Here is a 26,690-nt window from a genome sequence, read left to right as displayed (position 1 = left end):
CAAGGTAACACTTCTCCATGTCTGAGACAGCGGCAGAGGGCCCTGCACCAAGCGCCAGGCCAGCTCTGACACACACCTGCCCGCTCAGGACCCAGGCCAAGGCCTGCCCAGCTGGGGGTACCTTGGGGCCAGTAACTAGTCTCTGTGCCATGGCGGTTAGTTCCCCACTGCACCATGGGAAAGGGGAAAGCCTGGCCACGAAGGGGAACAACAAATTGAGGGTTTGAGGGCAGCTGCTCTGAGCAGCCAAGGCAAAGAGAGGTTGCTCTGGGACTCAGGGCTTTTCCTGGCAGAAATTCAGAGTTTTCTATCCAATGGGACAATTAGCAGATCAGACCCCCCCTGCTGCTGGACCTCTACCATGTGCAGTAGGATGAGCTCATTCAGCTAAGCCCGCTGGGAGCTGAGCAGAGGCTGCATGCACCAGAGCAATGACCAGATGGGATCGAGGGTTTCAAGCTGGCTAGCTGGGGCACCGATAGTGCAGTTTATGGGTGTAAAAGCCTCTGTCTGGGGTATCACCATGCAGAAGAGGACTCTGGGCTCCCCATTCCCCCCTTCCATGGTCTGGGGCCCAAGAATGGCCCATCCAGTGGTCACTGGTATGGAAAAGAATCAAACCTGGGCCCACCGTGAGACAGAGCCTAGTGCTGTGAATAAGGCACTGGCCTGGGACATGGGCTCAACTCCCTGTGTGACCCTCGGGAAAGTCACTGCCCCGCTCAGACCTTTTGCTTCCCCAGCTGTGTAAGGTGGATAATGATCCCACACTCCCTCCCCAGAGACGGGGGAGAATAAATCCAGTCATGGTTTGGTTCAGGCACTAGATCTAAATCAGACAGAGAAGCCAATGCTGACCTCACACTAAGAGAATCAAAACGTATCTCAGAGGTTCTCAAACTGTGGTTCATGGACCCGCAGTGGTCCGCGAGCTCCATTCAGGTGGTCCGCGGATAGTTCCCTCTAAGGTGTGCACCTGGGCAGCCGCACATGAGAGAATGAAGGGACACCCACCTAATTAGTGGAGCCACACAGGCGAGGCTCCACTAATTAGGTGAAGATGATGCACATGTAAGGGGAGGTGGTGGCCTTGGGGGGAATAAGGGATAGATAGGAGGGGACAGTGGGAATTTGGGATGTGCAGGACTGTGGCGGCCAGAGAAAGAGGCGACTTTCCCCAGCTCCAGGGCTGCGGCTTCCGGGGAGACGGCACCTCCTTCCCAGCCTCAGCTCTGTGGCTGCTGTGGCACAGGAGAGACCCCCCTCTTCCCAGTCCCAGCTCGGGGGGCTGCCATGGTGGGAGAGAGAAGGAGCGACCCCCCCTCCTTCCTAGCCACAACTTGGAGGCTTCAGCAGCAGGGGAAAGGGGGCACATCCATCGCATTAGAAAGGTAAGACTACTGATACTAAAATATGAGTTGTGTGCTTTTATTTGTAGAACGAAAAATATTAAGTGTTTTTATATAGCGCTTTTATCCAAAACGCTTTACAATAGTTAGCTAACGGTACAAACAACATTTGGAAAGATCATTAAGCGGTCCACCGAGACCCTCAGCAATTTTCAAGTGGTCCATGAAAAGAAAAGTTTGAGAACGACTGACTTATCTGATGAGAGCAGCAGCTAGTTCCACCTTTAGGGGAGAGAGACAGTGCACAAGCTGGTCTCCAGAAAGGCGTCAGCCTGCCATCTGCCGGAGGCAAGCCAGACCTTGCTTTGTCACCCGCCAGTGTTCCACCAGCTGAAGAGCCTACCAGTTCCCTTCCAGTGAATGGTCTGGGAGACCTGAGAATGTATCTGCCCTGCTAGCTACGTCTCCAAGGTAAACAGGCAGCTTCCTGCTCTGCAGTCAGGAAAGCCATGCTTAGTACTGTGGATTATAACTGGAAGATTTCTCACCCATTTCACAGTGGCATTAGTCAACTTCAAGTTTCCATTCAAAATGCTGCTGCAAAGATTATTTTCCTGGCTCGTTGTTTTGACTGTCTTGCACCTCTATTCAGCCTCCCCTGACTTGCCTTTTTTCACTGCATTAAATGCAAACTACCTGTCTTTATTTTTAAGGCCCTATCTGGTCTATCCCTTGCCTGAACTGTCATGTCTTATATGCTAGTGAGATGGGGATTCCTGACAATGCTTTGCCAATGATGCATCCTTCATGGCCCATTTGTTACATTTCCAAACAGGCTTGTTTGCTTTTTATGACATTCCACACACCCCCGTGCATGGGAGGAGCTTCGAAAGCATCCAAAACATTGACTCGGTGTGCACCTTCAAATCCTTGCTTAAAACTGCTCTGGGCTATAATGCCTACGGAAAAACAACAGTGGCTAGGCAGCTGGTGCACTGTGACTGCTGCTTTTCATGCTGACCAGTACCAATGAATTGATTCTTTCCCTCCCCATGTTGTATTCATCCCTTGTCTCCCATACTTAGATTGTAAGCTGTTCCGGGCAGGGACTCTCTGTTATGTGTCTGTAACTCTCTCCACTCCAATGGGACCCTGATCCAGGACTGGGCCTCCTGAGCACTACAAATTAATAAATAATACAGTATTATCTGAGTCATTAAGTTACACACTGGTCTATAAGAACCCTCACACCAAGCGGTGCCTGTCCAAAACTCTGGGTGGCCCTGACACATTTACAAACACAAGACTGTAAGAGACGCAAAACTGAAAACCTACCAAAGCACCAGCACTTCTCTTTCCTCCTAGATGTCATCCATCACCAGTCATGTGATCAATACATCGTTAGCCCCCCTCCCTTACTCCTGGGGAATTCTGCACGGGCATAATTAATGAGCCACACATTTTTAATTTTTTTTATGCAGAAAAAAGCTTCTGCTGAAAAATTGCTGCAGTTCCGCTTTTTGCCCATCAGAGGGCTAGAACCCAGCAGCTTGGGAACAGATAGCGCCTGCCAGGGCAGGAGACAGAGCGCGTGGGGCTGCTGGGGGTCAGACAGGGGCTCATAGGTAGGGTGACCAGATGTCCCGATTTTATAGGCACAGTCCCGATTTGGGGTCTTTTTTTATATAGGCTCCTATTACCCCCACCCCATCCCAATGTTTCACATTTGCTGTTGAGTCGCCCTACTCATAAGGGCTTGTGGGGAAGGGCAGACTGGGGCAGGGGCTGACCGGCAGTGGAGGCACAGGGCCACATGGTGATGGGGGTGGGGGTGCAGGGCCACATAGGGACGGGGTGGCTGAGTGGGGGTGGAGGGACTAAATGGGAGAGGCTAGGGGTCAGCCATGGTTTGTGTGGGGGAAGCTCCCTAACAGGCCCTCCCCACCCCCCCCAAAGAGACCTGTTCCATACTTTTCCCACCCACACCCAACAACCCTCCACACCAGGCTCCTTCCCAGCAATTATTTCCCTCTCCCTCAGCTCCTCCATTACCTCTGACTCCCCCCAGCCTTTGCACTGCTTCTGGGGTATCTGGGAAATATGGTTTTGTATTGTAGTTTAAATAAAGTATCACTCGTTAGATTTTAACTTACACGCCTGGCACACACAGAGTGCACAGGGTTCACACACGGGGCATGCCTGGCACACACAAAGTGCACAGGGTTCACACACGGGGGCACGCCTGGCACACACACAGTGCACAGGGGTCACACGTGGGGCACACCTGGCACACACACAGTGCACAGGGGTCACACGCAGGGCACACATGGCACACACACAGTGCACAGGGTTCACACACGGGGCACGCCTGGCACACACAGAGTGCACAGGGTTCACACGCGGGGGCACGCCTGGCACACGCACACTGCACAGGGTTCACACGAGGGGGCACGCCTGGCACACACACACTGCACAGGGTTCACACGCAGGGGCACGCCTGGCACACACACACACTGCACAGGGTTCACACACGGGGGCACGCCTGGCACACACACAGTGCACAGGGTTCACACACGGGGGGCATGCCTGGCGCACACACAGTGCACAGGGCTCACACGCGGGGCACGCCTGGCACACACACACTGCACAGGGGTCACACGCGGGGCACGCCTGGCACACACACACACTGCACAGGGTTCACACGCGGGGCACGCCTGGCACACACACACTGCACAGGGGTCACACGCGGGGCACGCCTGGCACACACAGACAGTGCACAGGGTTCACACGCGGGGCACGCCTGGCACACACACACACTGCACAGGGTTCACACGAGGGGCACGCCTGGCACACATACGGTGCACAGGGTTCACACGCGGGGGCACAGACACTCTGATCTCTGGGACCGGGACGGCAGAGCTGAGGGTGGGGAGGTCACTACAGATCCCCAGGCGCTGCCTGAATCGACCCGCTCCAAGGAGCCGGCAGCGGGGCTGGGCCGGAGCATCTGCACCGCTTCTCCCGGGGCTTCAGCAACCCGTGTCACGGAGGAATCATGCTGCCAGCGGAGATTTCCGGTCGGGCCGGTGAGAGGGGAGCACTGGGAGGGAAGGAGGGAGGGTTTCCGGTCGAGGTCGGTGAGGAAGGAGGGAGGGTTTCCGGTCGGGGCGGTGAGAGGGGAGCGCTGGGAGGGAGGGTTTCCGGTCGGGGCGGTGAGAGGGGAGCGCTGGGAGGGAGGGTTTCCGGTCGGGCCGCGCACCGGGAGGGAGGGTTCCGGCTGGCGGGCGCGCGCGCGGGGAAGATGGAGACGATCCTGGAGCAGCAGCGGCGCTACCACGAGGAGCGGGAGCGGCTCATGGACGTGATGGCCAAGGAGATGCTGATTAAGAAATCCACGGTGCGGCGCGGGCCGGGAACGGGCGGGGCCGGCGGCTCCTCTGCCAGCTCCGGGGCCGGGACCCCCAGCGCGCCCGGGGCGGGGCGGGGACTAGCCTGGGGGCGAACCTGGAGCGACCGGACGCCCCCGCCAGGCACCTGGCAGTGCCCCCCCCCCGCCCCGCCCCGCAGCGCGGCTTCCCGGCTCGTGGGCCCCGGTCCCTTGGCCCTGCTCCGTGGGAAGCCGCTTCCGTCAGAGCGCGGCGCGGGCTGGGGCGGGCAGCCTGAGCCCCGTTGGGAGGTCCCAGCCGCGGCGTTTGTCCCGCTGACCGAGTCTCCCCCGAGTCTCCCCGGCTCAGTGGGGCTCAATGGCGACTCCTTTCGCACAGCAAGTCCCCGAGTGCGACCCCCCCCCCAATAAATTAAACTCACTTTTAATATATTTAACACCGTTATAAAGGCGGGAAGCAAGCTGGGTTTGGAGTGGAGATTGACAGCTTGTGACCCCCCCCATGTAATAACCTCGTGACCTCCGGGGGGGGGGGGTCCCGATCCCCAGTTTGAGAACTCCTGGGTGCAGAGCAGAGACTGTTCTCAGCTGAACTTCGGACAGTAAATCTGGCTAATCTTTTTTCTGCTCTGTCTTGTAGTTACGTGACCAGATTAACTCTGATCACCGCACCCGAACGATGCAGGACGTGAGTATCACCCCTCCGCTTTACCTTACAGCTCTGTACCGTAAAGTTTGTGGGCTGGAGTACAGGATGGTGGGATGTTGTGGCTTGCTTAAGCAATACAAATTTCTGGATGCGTGTAACACGTTAAGATTGCAGGGTACAACGTCAAAGGAAAATGGCTTTCTGTGCACTGCTATAGCCGATAGACATGTGCAAGCTGATAACAGTATTTACTGGAGTATTGCTTACAGTTAAAGTCATAGGCTGAGTTTGCCTAGTTTTGTTTCTGTCTGCAAATTTAAAAAGTATACTCCTGCTAGTGCCTGTATTTACTTTGCAGAGATACCTGGCATTGAACTTATAGGGTCTGTTCTCCACCATGCTTGATACATATGCATTACCTTTTACCAGAACTTGGGCACATGGAGCATGAATTGGATGGATTTACATATTAGTTTTAGCATTAAAAGCCTTTAGGTATATTTTAAATTACAGTAGTATTTTCATTTTAGCTAATTTATTGAACAGCAAAACTTCACAGAAGAGCATGAAATGACTTGGGTAGCATGTTATTGCATTTCCCTGAAAACACTTTCAGCTGCTAAATTTCCCTGTAATGTTTCATTACTCTTCAGTGAGCATTCTTTCATTTCTTGGTCTGTTTGGCTCAAGTTTGTGAGATTATCCTTTCAAACATAAGCAAGCTTTGTCAAGCTTCCAAGAAAGCAGTTTGTTTTTCCTAACTTCTCTCCATGTTGTGCTGCATAACACTAACATGTTTTTGTTTTTTAGAGCTATATGGACGTGAGTGGAAATCTGAGAGACTTGTATGATGATAAGGATGGGTAAGTGTCTGCAAAAAGACCTGATCTGGCCTTTTTTTAAAACTGAAAGGTTTGCTAGCTAAATGCCTTCACATAGGGTATGTCTACACAGCAATTAAACAGCCCCTTAGCCCAAGCACTGCAAACCTGATTCAGCTGGCACAGGCCAACATAGGCTTACCTGTAGTGCTTTACAAAGCCACAGAAAGTACTTAATGGCACTTCTTAAGGCCATGTATAAAGAGAGTGAAGCATTTAGAGAGATGGCACTTGTAAAAGTAGAGATTCTCCTCCTTTCCCCCCTCCCCCCAAAGCAAACATAAGTTTTCTTCCAGGAGTTTTATTGCACTTGCCAGATTTTAACTCGGGAGGAAAAGTCTAGTGCTGGAAATAAACCATTGACGACAAATTTCTGATGAGTGTCCTGACATAACCTTATCAGTACCATAGAGCAACATGTCATTATAAAGCTATTGCTAGCTTAAAATTTGGCTGTGAAATACTGTTTGATTCAAAGTGTGTGGGGGATGGGAAGGGGAGGGAAAGAATAATTGTGCCATAAATGTAGGCTTTCCAAAGCATCATGTTAGAGAAGAAATTGCCACTAAAATGTTCCATTAAATAAGATGCAGTTAGGGCTGAATTATCTGCACTCCCATTTGTCGATTTAATGAACTTTAAGAGCGGGGATCAACAGAAACTACTGAATATACTGATCGCAGAGTTTCACTCCTAGTTCATACCAAAACCTGTACTTGGTTAAAGATTCCTGCAAATCACATTTAACTTGCTATGTGTTGCTTCTTCTGTAGAATAAGGGACAAGAAAGGGTGTTACTGGTTCAGTACACTTCAGCAGTAAATTTCTCCATGGCTATGTCTCACTAGCACTTTTGTTGGTAAAATTTTTGTCGTTCGGGGGTGAAAAAAACACACCCTGGCCGACATCAGTTTTAGGGACAGAAGCGGTGGTGTCGTTGGGGGTGGTTTAATTATGTTGACAGGAGAGGTCTCTCCCATTGGCATAGAGTGGCTACACAGGAGACATTGCAACTGTGCCACTTTAAGGTCTGTAGTATAAAGGTAGCCCGTGTAACAGTTGAAAAGGAGTGTGTGTGGTGATGGTAGCAAATGTACCAGTGGAGTCATATTTCAGTGCTTGATACTGTCAAAGCAACTCCCCAGATTCGCTATTGAACTTAATCCTGTGTAGATTGTAATGGGACTGGAAGAGGGGTGGTTGTCTCTTTTGTCTTGGGTCCCTCACTTGAGTGGGAGATTCTGAGAGGCTTGAAAGGCAGTAATTGGGGACTGTGCACCTGAATGTAGGAAGGAAAGCAGAGCCCCAAAATCCTAAACCTATCTGAGTTTGAGTTCTCTATGTAATTTTGGTTGAGAGATTGGTGCGTGGGTGATGATCTTTCCATAGTTTAGGGAACCCTTTTGTAATCAGAACTAGAATCATGATTGAAACTCTCAAATTACAATATTACAAATTGCAATAAACAATCCTAATCCTGCCCTCTGTTACCCTCAAAATCTGACTTTAATTGTTTCTCCTGGACCCTCAGGTTACGGAAGGAGGAGCTCAGCGCCATTTCAGGGCCAAATGAGTTTGCAGAATTCTATAATAGACTAAAACAGATCAAGGAATTTCACCGGAAGCACCCAAATGAGGTAAGTGCCCCTGTACGCCATGGGAGAGATGGTATGTGGACCCACAGGACAGTGACAAGGAGTATATCTATACAGTATTGAGTGCTCTTGGATGTTTTGCATTATCAGTTAGGTTCTTCTCAACCTATTTCATTTATGATAAATTCCAAAATATTAAAATGCAGTGAGTGGAAAGAGGTGGTTTTAAACCGGGGACCATGTCCAAGTTCCTGTGATAGAAGAGGCATTCCATGAAAGAGAGAGCAACCCAAGAATGAGAAAATGTGCAAAATGCTAATCATGTCCCATGAATGTTGTGCTTTCAGTTTAGGAGCTGTGTTCTCCTCTGCTGTTGGGGAGGCATTCAGCATTGCCTTCCATGTGCTGGCCAGAGTGTTTTTTGGGGGTGGAGGGTCCTCCTCCCCTCTGTGAAGAAGGCATTTTTAGGAGTTGTCTACATAATTTGTTCCTGCATCAATGAGAGGATAGTCATGGGAGAGAGAACCCCTGGAATTCAAAGACAGCAGAATGCCAGTTGATGCAGGGGAATTTCAGGGCAATTGCTTGATAGAGTTGACTGCATATCTGTGCCTGCAGCCTCTGTGCTGAACTACAAAGATCCTAGCGCCTTGGCTTTTCCACACTCTGTGGCCAGGGAATCTCCTGTTCTCCATGTAGTGCACTTTGTATTTGTACTGATTAAATGCAGTTGAACAGGAACTGAACAAGGCACACAGTAATATCTCAATACAGTTTGTGTTGTATGTAATGGCAGAAACAAAAAGTTTGGAACAAGATGATCTTTGATTTGGCAGTGGGAATACTTCTGCAATAGGTGCATTATGGAAAGTGCAGATTTGTCAATGTGACTTCACGTTAATTGGTCTGAACTTTATCACAGCAGTGAGTGTGTATTTTTGCTATAATGTCTGATCTTTCCCGAAGATCTGTGTGCCGATGTCAGTGGAATTTGAGGAACTGTTGAAAGCCAGAGAGAACCCCAGTGAAGAGGCACAAAGTAAGTCCGTGGTTTCATATTTAAACTTAGATCTAGCGAAAATGTCATGCTTGCTTATTTTTAGTTAGTGAGTTGTCTGGTTGGCTTTGCATGTCTCTGAATCTCTCTCCTTAATAACCCTCTGAAAGTTACTCTCAGATCAGGTGCCTATGTGTGTATTTTATCCACTCTGGAATGTTCTGCTGTAAAAGCGCCTCTCGCTTGAGGGTGGATCTAGTGTATTACTGTAAAGGAGCAGTTAGTTGATTATGTTTAGAACCTGCAGAAACGTTAAGAAACATTTCATGTAAGCATAGCTTGTATTCAGCTGCAGTTACAAGCTATGCTTACGTGAGATGGTTCTGACACGAAGGATACTTGAAATGAGAACATTCTGCAGTAATTCCGATCTTCAGTATTTCTAATAAAGCTCTTTGCATAATGTGTCTTCTGTAGATCTAGTGGAGTTCACAGATGAAGAAGGTTATGGCCGGTACTTGGATCTTCATGATTGTTACCTCAAGTACATTAACTTAAAATCATCAGAGGTAAGAGGCTATAATTGCTTAGGAGACATACTCAAACATCTATTATTGAGTGGTCAGAGCCGAGCATTTCTGAGGTCATTTTAAATAGTTCATTTCCACCTACATGTTACACAGGTGCCTATTTTTTGGAGGCTGCAGGTTAAGGATTTTTAAATTCTAAGTGACCCTTTCCTGGGCTCTCCCATTCGTGCAGGTGTATCTACAGCTGCTCTCACAGGCCTCTCCACTGATGTGGTCTTGAAAGAGGCTGTTCCCTTTTTTCCCCCTCTGTTATCAAATAGTCCAGGGTCTCTAAGGTGGCATGAGAAAGAAAAAGTGGCATGCTGCAACCCAGAATGGAGGTGTGGAAAGATACCATTTCTTGTGGTCCAGTGAGTGACTGGAGATATATTGTTAGGTTGTTTTGTGTGTAAAATCTGACTCCCAGCCTCTTTATTTTCAGAAACTGGATTACATCACATACTTATCCACATTTGACCAACTCTTCGATATTCCCAAAGAGAGAAAAAATGCTGAATATAAAAGGTAGGCCCTTCATCCATGACAGACTGTCCAGGAGGAATTAAATTCCGTGATGTGCATTCAAGGCCTGGATGAAATTGCTTTCATAACCAGTTCTGATTTGTGGCTTTTCAAGCAAAGCTTATGCAAATTTGTGATTTTATATTTTTTAAACAAATTACCGATTCTGTGCTGTAAGTGCAGGATTCATTCATCTCTGTAGAAGGAACAACCCTGGGTTTCAGGGCTTTGTGTCTGATATTGCAACAGCCTAGGGATATAGTTCCCCGGTGTTACAGGAGAAAGTGTAGGAGTATTTCTTGTTACTTACTAAGTCATTGCTGTAAGAAGTTACGTGATGATGCTTCAGTGGAAGAGTACCAAGGTACTTTAATTTGGCATGATGAAGTGTATGAAACAATGTTAAATGCTGAGTATGGATTATCTGTGTGTATCCAGAATATTTAAATATGGTAACATATCAGCATGGAGCCTGTTGGCTCTTGCTACCTCTTGTTCTGAGCGTCTGTATGCTGACACTGTCTTTATGCCAGGATCTCACTGCTGTAACACTAAAACAACAGCCTCCCAAATGTTCGCTCATTGAGACACAAGGTGGCGGAGGTAATATCTTTTATTGGACCAACTTCCGTTGGTGAGAAACAAGCTTTTGAGATATACAGAGCTCGACTTCAGGTCTAGGAAATGTATTTAGCTGTTACACTTTGAGTACAAGGTGGAACAGGTTGTTTAGCATAAGTAGTTCACCCTTGACTGGTCCCTTGAAATATATGTTAAGTGGCCCGTTAATGCCTCTCCAGTCCTGGAGTGGAGGGGAGTTTAGTGGATTATAGGCTTTTTGTTATAAACCATAAATCCAGTGTGTCTATTCAGTCCATGATTTTTAGTGTCTAGCAAAGTTATGAATTTAAATGCCCAGGCTTCTCTTTTGGAGGTGTTGTGCAGATTTCCTTTGAGGAGAGGACTGAGGGTATGTCTGCATGGGTATAGAAAACCAGTGGCTGGCCTGGGTCAGCTGGCTGGGGCCAGTGACTTTTATCCCTGTGTATACCTATCCTGAGAAGTCAGATTGAGTGATTTTCAGGTAAGTTTCCTGTTTGTTTGTTTGTTTTTTCTTCCAGTATGTGGGAGCATGGGATTAATTCTTGTTTGAGGGGGTCCCTTCTGGAGTATCTGAGGTGCAGTAAATGGTTCCTCAGTTTTTCCAAAGTCCTTCAGCAGAGTTGTTCTGCAGATATGGAGTTGTAAGTGATGGTGAGATCTCTGGGGATGATGAGATTCCTTGCATTTGCTCAGGGAGTAGATGTTGCTGTTAAGTTTTGCTTCCTTTTTGTTCATGTTCAGTTCAATATCTTCCATTGTTGTATTCAGTGTTATTGTAGCTATGTTGGTCCCAATATATTAGAGAGACCGTGTGGGTGAGGTAATATCTTCTATTGGACCGACTTCTGTTGGTGAGAGACAAGCTTTTGAACCACATGGAGCTCTTCTTCAGGCCTGGGAAAGGTACTTTAGCTTCACAGCTAAATACAAGATGGAACAGATTGTTTTGCATAAGTAGTTAACAAATTTCAAGGATCACTCATGGTGAAGTGGCCTGTTAATACCTCTCCAGTCGTTCGGTGAGGGAGATAGAAAGCTGGAGAGGGTTTAGTGGGTTATTACAACAATCTATAAGCCATAAATCCAATGTCTCTATTCAGTTCATGATTTTTAGTATCTAGCAAAGTTATGAATTTAAGCTCCCAGGCTTATCTTTTGAAGGCTTTATGCAGGTTTCCTTTGAGGAGGAGAACCAAGAGGTCAAATACAGAGTGATTGCTTTGTGAAAAACATTCATTCACAGTCAAGATGAAAATTCACTGGGGGGAATGTGACTGGGTACTCCTTAGATGTAGTTCTAACGTTTCATAAAGTAAGGACTTTCTGCAGAGTCCACACCCTCTCAGAAATGTGCAGCTGGATCTAAGCTGTCAGTGTCTTGGAATTTTCAAAAATGCTTAAGTTTTGGCCTCGCTGCTCCTTTGAAGTCAAAGGGAGTTTTATCATTGACTTCAACTGAAGCAGATTTAGGCCAATGCTGAGCACTTTTGAAAGTCGCATCCTATGTCTTTTAGCTTTTATGGTTGTGAAGAGAACTGTCCAAACATAACCGATGCAGGGTTTGCAAACCGAATGTGAAACAATAGCTCTGAGGGGTGTGAGCTGTCTCCTCTATTTGTCAAGTTAATGATGAAAATATAATGTTTTATCCATGCTCAAATAATCCTTTGGTTAAATGTGGCTGTGTAACTAGGGTTCACTGACATGGTGGTAAAAATATTGGAAGACACCAAAATCTTGTCCCACATTAGGGCTCCTGCTGATGCTGTTAAAGTGGTGGTAGCACTATTAGAAACACTTCGCTAAAATTCCCCACTTATGGACAGAGCCATGTCTGGGACCCAGATCATGATAGAATGTAGTACACTGTGGCTTGTGTGTCTGGAATAACCCATGTTAGAGAACCATGGTTTAACCTTGGTAGATATCTATGGCTTTCTGGAATGACTGTACCGGGGGGGATCTGCCAAGGAAGGAATAAAACAGTTTGGGCCACAAGTATGCTTAAATATGTGAGAAATATGGTGATGTTTGTAGTATAGAGAAATATCAACAATCCACACTCATTGCTAATTATTTTAGTGTAAACATCCAGCGAATGTTGTTCTCTCTCGTCGTTTCCCCCATCTGTTTCGTGCTATTTATTTTTATTTTTTCTTTGAGTCCATACACTTTGCAGGCAAGCTTTTCTGTGTAAATGTTGAGCCTTTTTCAATTTCAGACAAATCATCTCTTACTGAATTGCTGTTTACAAGACTAACAGATGTGAAATTAAATTACACCTACGTGTGTGTTTGTGAGACTGTCAGGTTCTATGTGCTGTATTTGTCAACTGTGAATCTTGTCTGTAATCTAAAAAGTAAAACAGCTGATGTTTTATTCGGACTGAAGCTTCTGGTGAAATAATCTGTTACCCAGAGGTTGTTCTTAACAGCCAGGAGCTTGTTCAGTAGAAGAGAGATTTGTTGGGAAGGAAGGAAATAGTGGGAATATTCCCTGTATAATTGTGGGGCAAGGGGTGTCACCCTCATGCGCTTCAGCATGTCTGATGCAAAAATGTCTAATGTGTTCATCTTGTGCAAACTCTGATACCAAATTACCTGAGCTGGCTCTTCCTCTGACAGGTATCTTGAAATGCTTCTTGAGTACCTGCAGGATTACACAGATCGGGTGAAGCCACTACTGGATCAGAATGAACTTTTTGGGAAGATTCAGAATGAGTTTGAGAAGAAGTGGGACAATGGAACGTTCCCTGGTTGGCCGGTGAGCAATCATTATGCACATGTGAAATGCTGATATATTTCTCACAGCTTGGGTACAGTGTCATGGTGTGTAAAATGGTTGTCAAGGTAAACAGTCTCATAGTGTAGTGTAGCTCGGTTGTGTCCCAGAACAGTAGACACAGCTTACTGCTAAAGTGTTTTCTGTCTGTCTTCCCAGTTATCTGGAGGTTTCCCGTGTATTTGATTTATTCAGTTTAGTGCTGAGATCTCCCCATTATTAACGATATCATTGTTCTTGAAGTAGGGAGGATATTTTGGTATTACTGCTCAAATGTTATGTAATGTCCTGAAGATCTATTTAGCAACTTATGTGGCTTTTCTTGGCAGAAAGAGACCAGCAGTGCACTTACCCATGCGGGAGCCCATCTGGATCTTTCAGCCTTTTCCTCTTGGGAGGTATGTTCTCTGTGTTAAGCACTTTATACTGAAAATCTTGGTGGGATCCGTCCACCTTGTTCCTTTTAAAAATTCTCTTTGTGGGAATGAGAGACTCAGGCCACAGCCACTGTAAATGGCAAGTTCACTGTGTAGGTGGCCTCTGCTTTCTGTCACTGGAGATACCAGTAACCTGGAAGCATTTTTCTCCATCATAGCTGTGGGCAAGCTCTTGCATAGATGTCATTGATCTGGGTAGAAGAGAGCCACCTTAGTGCTTTCATGAGTATTGTTGGATTTTTTTAATGAATTAAAATGGACACACTTGGATCATATTGTTGTTAACACCTGAAAGCAATGCTCATGTACATTGGTTTATTTTAATTGTACAGGAATTGGCCTCCCTGGGACTGGACAGATTAAAATCTGCATTACTGGCTTTGGGTCTGAAATGTGGCGGGTAAGAAGCTGTGGCTTTTTTCTAGATTCGTTTCAGTTATTGAGCTGTTTGTCTAACGTTTCTGCATTGGACATGGGTTTGTTTTCCAAAGATCTGTGTAATAATTCTTATACAAGACAATGCTGAAAGTATCGCAAGGAATTCTCATCATATACTTCGCTCTGAAGTCTGAGGTTCATAATGGACTAATACATAATGCGGAATATTAGGACCTCAAGAGCCTGATGCAAAAGCAGTGCCTAAGCCATGTTCCTCAACATGATGCTTATTCTTATAATCTCAGGACCTCTGAATGATTAATTTATAATGTAATTAAAAACATAATTATGTGAGCACAAACCAATCTACTTAAAAAATAAACCTATACCCTAGATTCACCTCCTTCCCTGTTTCCCCCCAGCACTCTGGAAGAGCGTGCTCAGAGGCTGTTCAGCACAAAAGGCAAATCCTTGGAAGCCCTTGATTCTTCCTTGTTTGCCAAGAATCCAAAGACAAAAGGAAGCAAAAGGTGAGTCCTCTAAAGTTTCATACCCAGGTTGGCCCTTCACTTAGACTAAAAGTTTCCTGCTCGGTGGTTACCTCCTTCATTATTGCCCCAGTGGCAGAGCTGAGATGTTTCTGGAGCATTAGGATGCTCTGCATATTGGGGCCAAATGACTGAGTTAGCTGGTCAGTGGGTCTAGCCTGACTGATCAGTACATGTGCAGCAGAGGCTACAGGGAGTGGTTGATGTTTGTTTTCCCACTTTCTTAGTAGCTACAAATCAAATGCATCTTTAGGAACCGGGTGCATGGACAGCATTTGCAGTGCTTGAAAAGGATTTCACAAGTTCCCCTTTGTATTTCCAGGGACACAGAGAGGAACAAAGACCTTGCGTTCCTGGAAGCTCAGGTCTACGAGTATGTGGAAATTCTTGGGGTAAGGTTTTTGAGCTTTACAGATGCAGTGCCTCAAAAGTTGTTTCAAGCTCAATCATGTTTCAGTCTCATCCTTTCTTAAACTCCATGTACAGAAGGGGTTATTTTATGGATGGTGCTGTACAAAGCTGAAGATGTTCAAGGCAGGGGGTTGGAACTGCTTATTCCTGTTGTTTGTTAACCTGTCAGCTTCTAGTTAAGAATCCATCTCCTACAACAATGGTGCTGAGCATTGGTTCTGCCTCTCTTGTGAATGGCATATCGTGAGTCTTTGTAACCCAGACAGCACAGTCATGAGTGCCCTTGGGGCAGCCTTTTCTCCTTGTAGAGCTTAGATTTTACAGAGACAGCAAGCCCCTGTGAGTGCTGCCTTCATTCAGCTTCATATTCTTGTCACAGTTTTCAGTGGTCACTCTTAGAAGGCTGATTGCCACCATTGCCAAGCAGCTTGGAAGTGATTGTAATTAAAGCTTTCCACTATCGTCTCTTGGTGAGAACTGCATTATACCCAGTGACTTTTCAGACTGTTTGGTTGAACAAAACAGGGTGGAGTTCTCTTGTTCAACTGCAAACAAATCAATGCAGTGTTGTGGCACAGGCACTAATGAAGCCAGTGGAGGGGATTTAACACAAGAAGGGTGAATACTCCTGTGATTTTCCCCACACGTTTTTTGGTTGGTTTGTTTGCTGCCACATATGCTGCCGTCTTTGGCTTCATGCATAACTCTTCATGCCTGCGTGCTTTCCTGCATCATAGGAACAGAGACATCTCACCCATGAGAACGTGCAGCGTAAACAAGCACGCACAGGGGAAGAGAGAGAGGAGGAAGAGGAGGAGCAGATCAGTGAGAGCGAAAGTGAAGATGAAGAGAATGAAATAATTTACAACCCTAAAAATCTGCCTCTTGGCTGGGATGGCAAGGTGAGACCGGCTCCCCAGGCACTCCAGAGCAGAGATCTTTCACAGCATCCAAACCACCTGTCTTGTAATCTGACCTAAGCTTTGCCTGGCTTGTTTTTCAGCCTATCCCCTATTGGTTATATAAACTGCATGGTCTGAACATCAACTACAACTGTGAGATTTGTGGTAACTACACCTACCGGGGGCCCAAAGCTTTCCAGCGGCACTTTGCGGTAAGTAACGCTTTGGCATTAGCCCATCAGTTGGTTCTGAGGTAATCCTAGTTATATGTAACTAATGGATGGAGTCTTGGTGATTGGAGCTGTCACCTGTGGGCCGGAAGGGCATGTTTAAATCCTGTCCCAGGAGGTGGGCCCATGCTTGGGGCTGAGACTGCAGGGCTGTACCATTTGAAGAGGCACTCAGGTGCCATTTGCTCCTGGTGGTCGTAGGGTCTCCCTCCTCGGGTACCCCAATTCCAGTGTCTAGCAGTGCCTGAGCTGTTGCTGAGTATCTGGTAGCTACTGCTTTAGATACTGGCAGTATGTTGACAAACACCTTACTGTAAAGCTCTCTGGCAAAGCTGATAGAGGAAACAAGTTCCATAAAACCCAAAGCTAAGTAACAGATTTTTAATAGCTTTTAAAATATACCTAGGAGCAAACTGGTCTTTCAAGGGCTATAAATGTAAGTGGATTCTAGTTTTGTTAGTACTGAGATTCTGAGCACCAGGAGAATCCTACACTGAAAACCTGTGAGATGCTATTTTTGGATGCTGCTTCTCTCCTTGGGGTTACTAACTGTTTAATTATAATGGGCCTAAAAAGGCATGTTTTTAGCCCTGCACTTCTGCAATATTTGATGAGAACCCTTGATGGTGAATGTGCCATTTAAATGAAAGTGAACTTTGTGCAGAGATGCTCAGGAGTTTATAGCACTGCATCTGTTGCACTTTCCCAAACTTGGGACGCCACTTGTGTAGGGCAAGCCCCGGGTGGGCCAGGCCGGTTTGTTTGCCTGCCCCGTCTGCAGGTCCGGCTGATCGCGACTCCCAGTGGCCGCGGTGTGCTGCTCCAGGCCAATGGGGGCTGCAGGAAGCGGCATGGGCCGAGGGACGTGCTGGCCGCCCTTCCCGCAGCCTCCATTGGCCTGGAGCGGCGAATTGCGGCTAGTGGGAGCCGCAGTCGGCTGGACCTAGTAAACAAACTGGCCGGGCCCTCCAGGGGCTTTCCCTGAACAAGCAGCATTCCAAGTTTGAGAAACACAGCAGTAGGGGAGTCCCCACTCCTGCGTCTCAATGAACTTTTGTCAGACTCCTTTTAGCTGAAAATCAGTCTTGCCCAAGCATGTGAATACTGTATTGTTATTGCACTCCTGGGGGGCACCTAGCCTCGTGGAATCATAAACTGCTTTTAAACTGTTGTGGTTTTTGTTTGTTGTTATTATTATAGGATCATAGCTTAGTTCTAAGATTTGATACTATGAAATTCTCATAAGCTGATTAGACACCATTAACTTGAAATGTGTAGTCAGTTTAAAAAAAATAGTGTAAAAGTAGCTTCAAGTTCTCCCATTACTAATATTTATGGATTTACAATCAAATTTTCCTTTTTCTATGAAACTTTTTTTTTCTTGTATTGTTGTGTGAAAAGCCCCCATAAAAGGGGAACTGACAGAATCTTGTATATAGTCAAAGGAAACAAACTGGAAAATATGGATAGAAATAGTTTTTCCTCTTGTTTTCTTTTTGTTCCAGTCCCCTTGGGCATTAATTTTTTAATGTTTTCAGACAGGTTTGACTTACTTTAAGTGTGAGGCTGTGACTTTGTGGGCTATATATAACTCTCTCCTGTATACTGATCTTTCTGCTCTGCCTCCAGGAGTGGCGTCATGCTCATGGGATGAGATGCCTGGGCATTCCCAACACAGCTCATTTTGCTAATGTCACACAGATTGAAGATGCAGTCTCTTGTAAGTGATGTTGGCACGTCTCTATTCAGAACTGGGAGCAGGTGGAGTCTGTTGTCATCTGTGCTGGTCTTTTGGGCACGTGTGGGGATCTGTTGCCTGCTGTGATTGCTGGCTGAATGCCTCTTCATTGGCAATGTTCTCACTGGGGGGTGTAACTCTTTTTATATGGTGGAACCTCAATCATCCAATTGCAATTAGGGGACACGAATCTCCTTCAGATAATCAAGAGGCTGATTACACTCAGTTGAAATTCATGAAGTTCTTCCTTTGTGCCTCCATGGTGAGGAGGGAGAAGGGAAAGACCTGATGAAATCAGCCAGGGCAATCCTGTAGGTAAATCCTGTTACAAGCGCGAAGCGTTAGCATTTTAACTGGCCATAACTTAATGATGTTGGCTTTGGGTACTTGAGTCAACGCCAGAATGCAAAGCTTCTGCTCTGGGCACGTACCTGCTGAGGGCAGCAGCCAGCGCGAAGTTGCCTGGCCACAACCGAGATATGCAGAGATTGACTCTCTCAGCTCTGGAAGCAAGAGGGAGCCAACTGTGTCACCTCTTACTCTGGCAGTTCTGGAGTAGGAAGGGAGAGTCGGATAGAATCTCTGCCTGGCACAGCGGTAAAGCCCAGAAAGAGGAGTTTAATTTTGCTGTTAAGGCTATGTCTATACAACAGCTGGGCAGTGCCGTTCCCAGCTCAGATAGACGTACGCTTGCTAGCTCGGCCCAGCCGCTGCAGCCACCCTGCTATTTTAGTGCACTCACTTGAGAGTTGCACCTACCTGCTGCTGTGTAAACATAGCCTGAGTCAGTATTTCTCAAATGCGGCCACCAGGGGTGTTTCTTGTGGCCACAGCCTCCAGGGCAGTGAGTGAAGGTGGGAGGTGGGGTGGAGGGAAGCAATGAAACCTCCCCCAGGGCCACCAGCAGGGGTTGGGCCCTGCCCCACTCTGGAGCCACAAATGCCAGAAGAGCAGGGGGGCAGTGAGTTCCCCACCTTCCCTGGGGCAGTGAGGCTAGGGCTTTGGGCTTCAGCTCTGGGGTGGCGGGCGGCAGGCTCCAGCCCTGGCTGTGTGGCAGCGGGTGCCAGCCCTCAGCTCGCCGCCCTCCCGCATTGCCACTGTCCCCACTGTCTCCCTACCCACCTCCCTATCCAGGGCTTAATTTGTCCCCTGGCTTGCCCGAGCTGAGTAAGTCTGCTGTGAAAATCAATATTTGTAATCTGTATGTTTGTTAATATCACTTTTCATAGCCTCCCAGCTAGCTAGTAAGTCTGCTGTGATTATTAACAAACATACAAATATCACTTTTCACTGCAGCAGGCTTATTAGCTAAACAAAAAGCAGCCAAAAAGCAAAAGAAACACAACAACAACAACAACAATACAAGAATGTGCAAAGCACCTTAACTGTGTTTCTCTTCTGTTTAGGTCCAGTAAGAATAGAGACAACTGTGCATTGTTTTTATTATAGAATCTGCAAAGCAGTGATTTGGACATGTATAGGCGCATCTGTATTTGTTTTTCCTAAAGTTAATTAAGTATTTTAGGAACAATCGTCAGAGTGGCCACCAGCAAGAGTTGGTGGCAGCACTCTGGGGCCACCACAAAATTCACGAGAACCCCTGGAACAGGTCCCCATGAAACATTCTGGCTTTGGTTCAGTGCAGCTGAACTAGGGTTCCCTTTATTTCCCTTCCTCTCCAAAGTGGCTTTTCAGCTCATCCAATCAGAACTCTCCCCCTTACACTTGCTACTTCAGCTTGCTGCCTCCCTTCCCTTAGGAGCTTCCGTACCAGCTGGCTTGAGGCAAACTTGCCTCCTGCTTCTAAGGGGGGTGGTTGCAGTGTCACTGAGCACTGCAGGGTTGGGAAGGGTGTCTGCAGTGGGTCTAGTGAGCTGACATTGAAGTGCAGCTTGTTTTACACCAGGTGAGAAATGCTGCACATGGTACAAACTCCTTAGGATGCAACTCAAAGCACATTTAGTGCAACTCTTTTAAGAAGCCCACTATGTCAGATAAACATAGTGTCTTACATTAACCATCAGCCCTGTCTGAGGCTCTCTGCTGCTCGGGTATCTACCTGGCTGTCATGGCCAGCTTCTCTTGTTGAGTAATCTGTGCAGTCGGTGTCAGCCAGTGATGCTGAGGGGAGTGTGTTTCAAGAGCCAGCAGTGTACATACAGCGCTAGACTAAGTGCTGATAGTTCAAGGGAAGTGGCATTCTGATCCAGTGTTACTTTGTATTCGCAGTGTGGGCAAAGCTGAAGCAGCAGAAAGCTTCGGAGAGATGGCAGCCTGACACAGAGGTGAGCTGAGGATCAGTGTTCAGGTGTGGCCATTACTGTTTGGCTGAATCTCTCTTGTTACCCTGCATAACCTCTAGTCCCAGCAAAAGAGGTACCAGTTCCCTGGAGAATCTGTTGAATGCTGGGGAGTATGTTTGGAGATCCCCCTGCTTGAAACAGAGCTCCTGTTGGTGGAACTGTGTAGAGCTGCACATGCCTGGCTGGGAATGCATTGCTTGTTAGGATGACACCGGCCCTTCTCTCTGGCTAGGCATCTTCAGAGCGTCCCTCTGCAGTGTCTAAACCCTTCCTGTTTGGAAAGGGGGAGGGGCGGGGGGAAGTGAGGTATCTAAATGGTGAGAGATTCCATAGAGTCATTCTGTGAAAATTGTAACTAAGAACCTTCCATTGTAGGCCAGGGGACCTACCACGATGGAGCAGACTGTTTATAGAATGAGCGTACAGTGCAGTGTGAAATCCAATTTATTACAGAATTTGCCATTGTCCTGCTGAGTCTAGCTAAGCTGTGATAGAGTGGACAGCATACTGCAGCAGGCAGTGTAACAACTTAGCATGCTCCAGCCAAGTCCTCATTGCAAACCAATATTTATCCTTCTCTGGGAGTCCGCTGAGAGACCCTGTGTGGAGATGTGTAGAAGCGGAGGATCTTAGTCTGTTTTAGTTTGAGGGGCTGACAGGCTGCTGTTGGTGGTGCTAAACCTCAGTTACTGTTGCACTCTCCCATTCTTATTTCATGCCGTGCCCAGATACTACCAATGTTCTCGCTTCCCTTCTAGGAGGAATATGAGGATTCCAGTGGGAATGTGGTGAATAAAAAGACCTATGAAGACTTGAAACGTCAAGGGCTGCTGTAACTTTCTCTGGTTGGAGGATTTGGCACCTCTGAGGCCCTTGGTGAAGCACACTGAGCCCTGTGCTTTCTTCTCCGTACTTTTGCATTTTCTGTTCCGCATGAACATACATTTCAAGGACACTTTGTAGAATCACTTTCTAGTAAGTTCCTTCTTGTGCAAGACAGAGTCGTGATGGTCCAAAATGTATTTTATACTAAAAGATACTGCAAAAATAAACTGATTTTAGTGTAGGAAGTCCTGAGTAACTTCTCTCCTTTTGTAGCCTGGTAAGGAAGAGCTCAGCTCGATGAAAATACCAAGAATCTCTCATGCACACAGCTATTAGAGATCCCAGTGTAATAGCATCTCTTCTCTGATTCTCCAGTTCTTTGAGCTGCTTTGGTGGGATTGACTCTTTTAAAAACCACCTGTGAACATCCCAAGTTAAAGTGAGCACTAGGTCCACAGGACTCTGAACTGAGCTGTGTGAATAAGACTCTTGTTTTCCCTTTCAGTCCTGGTTTCTATCCATGCAGTTACTGTAGGAGGAATTGGGCACTAGGAAGCTGGTGAGCTACCCAGTGTGAGTGGCACTGCAGGAAAACGAGCAGCAGCAGGTAGTGTGAAAGGCGGGTTCCAGCTCTGTCAGCATTCTTGAGTTTTTAGGGGCATTGTTCTTCCCTCCCTTTCTTGATCAAAAATATGACAGCATCGGCTGCAATGGAGTGAGTGTCTGGAGGCTTCTGCACTGGCGGTGGTTAGATGGTCCCCTTGACCTTGTACTGCAAGAAAACAGCCACCAGTCTCGTATTCTATTACTTAACCACAGTAATGGCAGCATATGAGTCAAGTGTGTAGGTTCCTTTTTAGTCCTGCTGTTCCTGAACATGTAACATGAACTGCTGGGAAATGGAACATTCTGAATATCCCCATCGCACTACATCTGTTTGGCTCAAAGCAGTGTTAGCATCAGCCCATTCCTGAGCACTGGGCTGTCAGTGGGCTGTGAGGCTGCTTGAGCTGAGGAGGGAGGTGCAGGAGGCTGGGCAGGGGTTTGCTTGGAATGAATAATGGGAGGGGCAGCCTTTCTTTTCCCGGGGATGAGGCAGCTTTAACCTCTCCTGCAGCGGGGAGAGCCCAGGTCAATATTTGGTGGTCGAGTGTTTGTGTCAAACAGTGTATGTCCATGAGAATAAAAAAGAAATCTCTCATCCAGCCCTGGGGGAGGGGAAGCAGGGGATGCAAGGGAGGCATCGTCTCTCCCTGATAAAGCTGCTTGCATCAGGTCCCTGCTTGATAAACTCCATTTTCAGTATGGCTAACCCTATGCCTGAACCTCTGCGTAGGGTGTGTTTTGTTGGGTAATTGCTGTCTGAGAGCATGGTGGCAGATTGAAATGAGGAAGACACAATAGAATGTCCTAAACTAACCTATTCCCAGAGAGCGAAGGTGGGTGTCAGTGTGACAGGCTGACAACACCCCGAACAAACTTTATTGAATGAAGTTAAACCCTACTTAGGGTTAGTACCTTTGGGGGATGTTGTATTGGAAATGCAAATGTTATGTGAGATTGGTGGGGACTTCTTTCGAAGGGAGAGGAGACTAATGCCCTCACTGGAAGGGATTGGGACATTCAGAGGTCTTTGGGGACAATATATGTGAAGTGGATTTCCTAGGAAATACCCTGGGGTGAGGGAAATGCACATTCTCTCCTCCAAGGCAACCCTTTGAAGATGAGGCCTGGGGAGAAGGATTCATTATATGCTAATTACCTGCTACAGGGGTCTTTGGTCTGGAGTTTCCAGATCTGTATACAGGGCAAACTGAACATGTTATGGGTGTGCTTGTTCTAAGCTGAGCCTGTGAACACAAAATTCCCTGGGTTAGGATTTAAAGGAAGACTGCTCCTGCCAGAATCCATGTTAGGATTTGGGGGTGGGGGGTCCCCTGGTAAGCTTATTAGAATATGTGTGGGTTCTTTCACTATTTTTATTGTTTCTCTGTATTGCTCAGGAATACAGTAGGGTTGCCTAGAGAGACCTATGTGGTGCTTGTAACTGTACCAATTGCACTGTTAGCTGTCTCTGAAGAGAGAGCAGGCAGGTCTGTTTAGATGGACTCTCTTTGATGGGGTAACCCAGTGAAGGCCAGGGAATGGTGCTGCCTGGAAATACCCCAGTCAGAAGGGAGAGTCATGGATTTCCATCTAGGAGAGGCAACCACTGGGGAGCTGGAAGCCAAGAGCGGGTGCCTTTGCTGGAACACAGCAGGGAAGTACAGGTGCAGTGGCCCTGAACTGTGACAGTCGGCTCTGCAGTTTCTCTGGCAAAGTGGCATCATTATCCAAATATGCAGCCTGCCAGACAGTGTCAGTTTAGCGAGTCCCAGCAAGCGTTTGCAGAATTATTCAGCAGAGGGCACCCCAGCCACAGTCTTGGAAGCTGGTACAGGCCAGTCGTCTCTAGCATGTAACTTGTGCAGTTTCATCACTCTGTTTATGGACTGGCCAGAATTCTCAAATTGATTTGAGAATTTCCTGCAGAAGCTTGTGACTTTCTCCCCTATGTGAACAGCTGGCCTGTGTTTGAAATTCCTGCTGTTGATTGGCTGCATGTGTGGTTTGGCTTGCTCTGGTACTTGGCTAGAATCTAGCTGCTAGATGATGTAACAGCACAGTACAGATCTCGTAGTTTGAAAGCTGCTCTCAGTGAGTGCTCAAGCTTCGCCAGCCATTGTAAAGCTCTCGTATTTGGGGAAAGGTCAGGCTGTTCAGCAGGCTTTGGAGCAGGTCTGAGCAAAGCCCCTCAGTTACCAGGGGAAAAGGAGTCTGTCCTGGAGGAAACTTGGAAACTGCAGGAGGAGGTGTGGTTAAGCCAGTGAGATGCCCCCTGGGTCTCATGCAGTGAATACGCACAGCTCAACTTCCAGGTTGTTTGGAGCATGGTTGAATGGAGTAATTCCCTAATCTCAGGTGCTAACCCCTCTTAAGATACATCCAGTATTGATCCCTAAACAGGAACCCTTAATGTCTGTGAGTTTAATATGGAATGATGTGCTGCCAATAGAAACAAACCTGGCACCATTGGCCTTCCTCTCTGATGCCACAGTGTATGCAGCTGCCCCTGCCTGGGTTGCTTTCCACTGAAACAGGGAGACTAGTCACATACTGTGCTTAAGAGAAACAGGCTTCACACCAAGCTGATCTGTCACTTCACAGCAGATGAATGGATGGAAAGGACCAAACCCATTTTGGATTACAGGGAACATGGCTAGAGTGGAGGGTCACACTCGGTTTGGCACTGTAGCCTGATGGGCTGGATCAGTGTGTGACAGAAACAGGGAAAGTTCATGCTTTTGGTGTGGCGCGGAAGAGTTTCCCTGTAGGGGTGTCTCCATCAGGAAATGCCAGGACATGGGCTGCTGCTGTTCCAGAGAGCCGAACCCTCAGCCCGTCTCCAGCCACTGCGATTCTGCCCCAAGCTTGGTGACACAAGATGCCTTAGGGGGAAGTGCAGAGCATGACTGTACCAGTGATTAGCTGCTGCCCAGTGCTCACGGTGTGAGGCAGAATTATGGAGAATCACTAGAGAGCATGTTCCTAGGAGGTGGGAGTGCTGCTGTCCTGAGACAGGCAGCTGGGGCTTGGATTCTACACCTGCAAGAAGTACAGGGTTTCCCTTGGGCTCCTCTGCCTGCCAGGCACGCTTGTTTGGCTCATTTTGCTCCGTTAAAATCCCAGTGGCCAGAGCTCCCTAGGGTGAGCAGGTCTGGGAAGAAAGGGAGTGAGTAATCAAGGCTAATTGGGTCTGGCTGGGCAGGCTGATTACTGTAATTACTCCAGCCCTGTTCTTGGCCCTGAAGGGAGGTGAAATCTAGTGAAGGTGGCCTCCCGTGTTGGGGTGGGCAGGCATTGGAGATGGCTGCAGATGAGCTAGGGAAGAGGCAACAGCCTGCCCCTGTGCTCAGATCCCGGCAGTAGCTGTGCTGAGGCAAAGGCAGTTTCCGATGGGGGGCAGGCTGGAGCAGTCCCTGTGTGGACTTCGCTGCAGTCCCTTAGTGTCAAAGCAGCAGAGCCCTGGATAACAGCGCGAGGTTTGTATCCAGCAGGAAAAGCCCCACACGTCATGCCAAGAGCAGAGGAAAATACCAGCTTTAGCTAAGCGCCCCTTGGTAACGCACACAACGGCATCGCGGTCCCAGTGAGGGGGTGGGGACTGAGCGCAGAGCTGGGTCACAAATACTAATCCCAGCTCTGTTCTGGACTCGCAGTGACCGTCTATGATCAGGGACAGGGTGGACCTACCTCCTGCGGGCTCTCCTGCACCGTTCCTTGTTCTGTTCCTAGCCTTCAGCGCTACAGCCGAGTCCTGCTCACGCCTGGGCTGGCAGCAGAACCATTGTGCCAAGGCAGCTGAAAGAATCGGGACTGAAATCTCACAGGCCCAGAGTACTAGGAACAGCTGCCCCATGGGATGGCTCAAGCTACTGCAGCAGAGACCTTCCCATTCCCCAAAGAACCTGGGATTAAAACAATAGGGCTCATCTGCGCCCATCCCCCTCCAGCTCCAGAGTAGGGAACAGGTAACCTAATAGCATGTGCACCTAGGACAGTGATTAATGGTTGTCAGGACAACCTCTTCTGCCCTGGCAGAGTGTACAAAGGCTGGAGCTGGCTGGGGACTGGTGAAAAAGGATCGGCTGATCAGACAGTTGCTATGAGCAGAGAGCCACAAAATTGTTCCCAGTACTCCCCTCTCTGCTGATTGTTACATTCAGCAGCACATGGGGGTGGTGTCCCCAGGGGCTGCCCCTGATAATGGCACTTGGTCTCCATACTTGGACTTCTGGGTTTTATGAGAAATGCAGCCGTGCGCTGTTGTCCCTTAGCCTCTGACTGCCAGAAGCTGGGAGTGGGGGACTGGGGATGGATTGCTTGGTAATTGCCCTCTTCTGTTTGTTCCCTCTGAAGCATCTGGCAGAGGCCCCTGTTGGAAGACAGGACACGGGGACACAAGTCTGACCCAGTGTGGACTGTTTTTATATTGTACGAGCCCTGGAGAGCTCTGTGCGCTGGGCAGTTGGTGGAAGTGGGGAAAGCCAGCTGGGGCCACCAGTTCATCTCCTTGAATGAGAAGTCCCCAGCCCCACTCGAGAACCTGCCTTGGGAGAACGGCACCTGCTAAGCCCTAGGGGCTGCCTATTAGCTGCTCTGCACTGTCCTCTGAGAGAACATGCGACTGGATGTGAGTGAGCCTGTGGGCCTGGCTTCTCCCTGGCTGTGGGTCAGAGGGTGAGCTCTTCGGACAGGGCCTGTCTGTCTGTCTGCGCTAAATCCTAGTGTCATGGTGGGGTAGGTGCCTCTTACTAGCCCTCTTTGCTCTGGGCTGAGTGCACAAGGAAGCTGAATCTGTCCCTTCAGCCCCCTGACAGGTGTGGAGGACTCCCTGGTACCGTGGGTGATCTGACAGTAGATTCCCAAGTGAAAGGAACTTGAAGTGCTGCCATGAGGAGTCGTCCATGTGACTGGCCTGTTCCTAACTGAGAGGGTGGAGCTGGGTGAGAAGGTGATTGCTTGTTACAGGCTACGTGAGGCTGTA

The 26,690-nt window shown here is 47.9% G+C and overlaps 1 protein-coding gene across 1 annotated transcript; it reads left to right on the top strand.

Moving 5' to 3' along the window:
- Positions 1–4,591: 4,591 nt before the first annotated feature.
- Positions 4,592–21,342, top strand: SF3A3 (splicing factor 3a subunit 3). The gene is made up of 17 exons (XM_044998101.1): positions 4,592–4,746; positions 5,375–5,422; positions 6,194–6,246; positions 7,796–7,901; positions 8,826–8,898; positions 9,334–9,425; positions 9,868–9,950; positions 13,175–13,313; positions 13,661–13,729; positions 14,101–14,168; positions 14,569–14,676; positions 15,017–15,086; positions 15,843–16,007; positions 16,109–16,219; positions 17,867–17,957; positions 20,205–20,260; positions 21,037–21,342. Exons 1-17 carry the CDS (start codon positions 4,651–4,653, stop codon positions 21,112–21,114), a joined length of 1,506 nt encoding a protein of 501 aa, XP_044854036.1. The 5' UTR covers positions 4,592–4,650; the 3' UTR covers positions 21,115–21,342.
- Positions 21,343–26,690: the final 5,348 nt, after the last annotated feature.

This window comes from Mauremys mutica, chromosome 23, assembly GCF_020497125.1.
Source record: "Mauremys mutica isolate MM-2020 ecotype Southern chromosome 23, ASM2049712v1, whole genome shotgun sequence".
NCBI lineage: Eukaryota > Metazoa > Chordata > Testudines > Geoemydidae > Mauremys > Mauremys mutica.
This window is presented reverse-complemented; position numbering and strand designations above follow the sequence as displayed.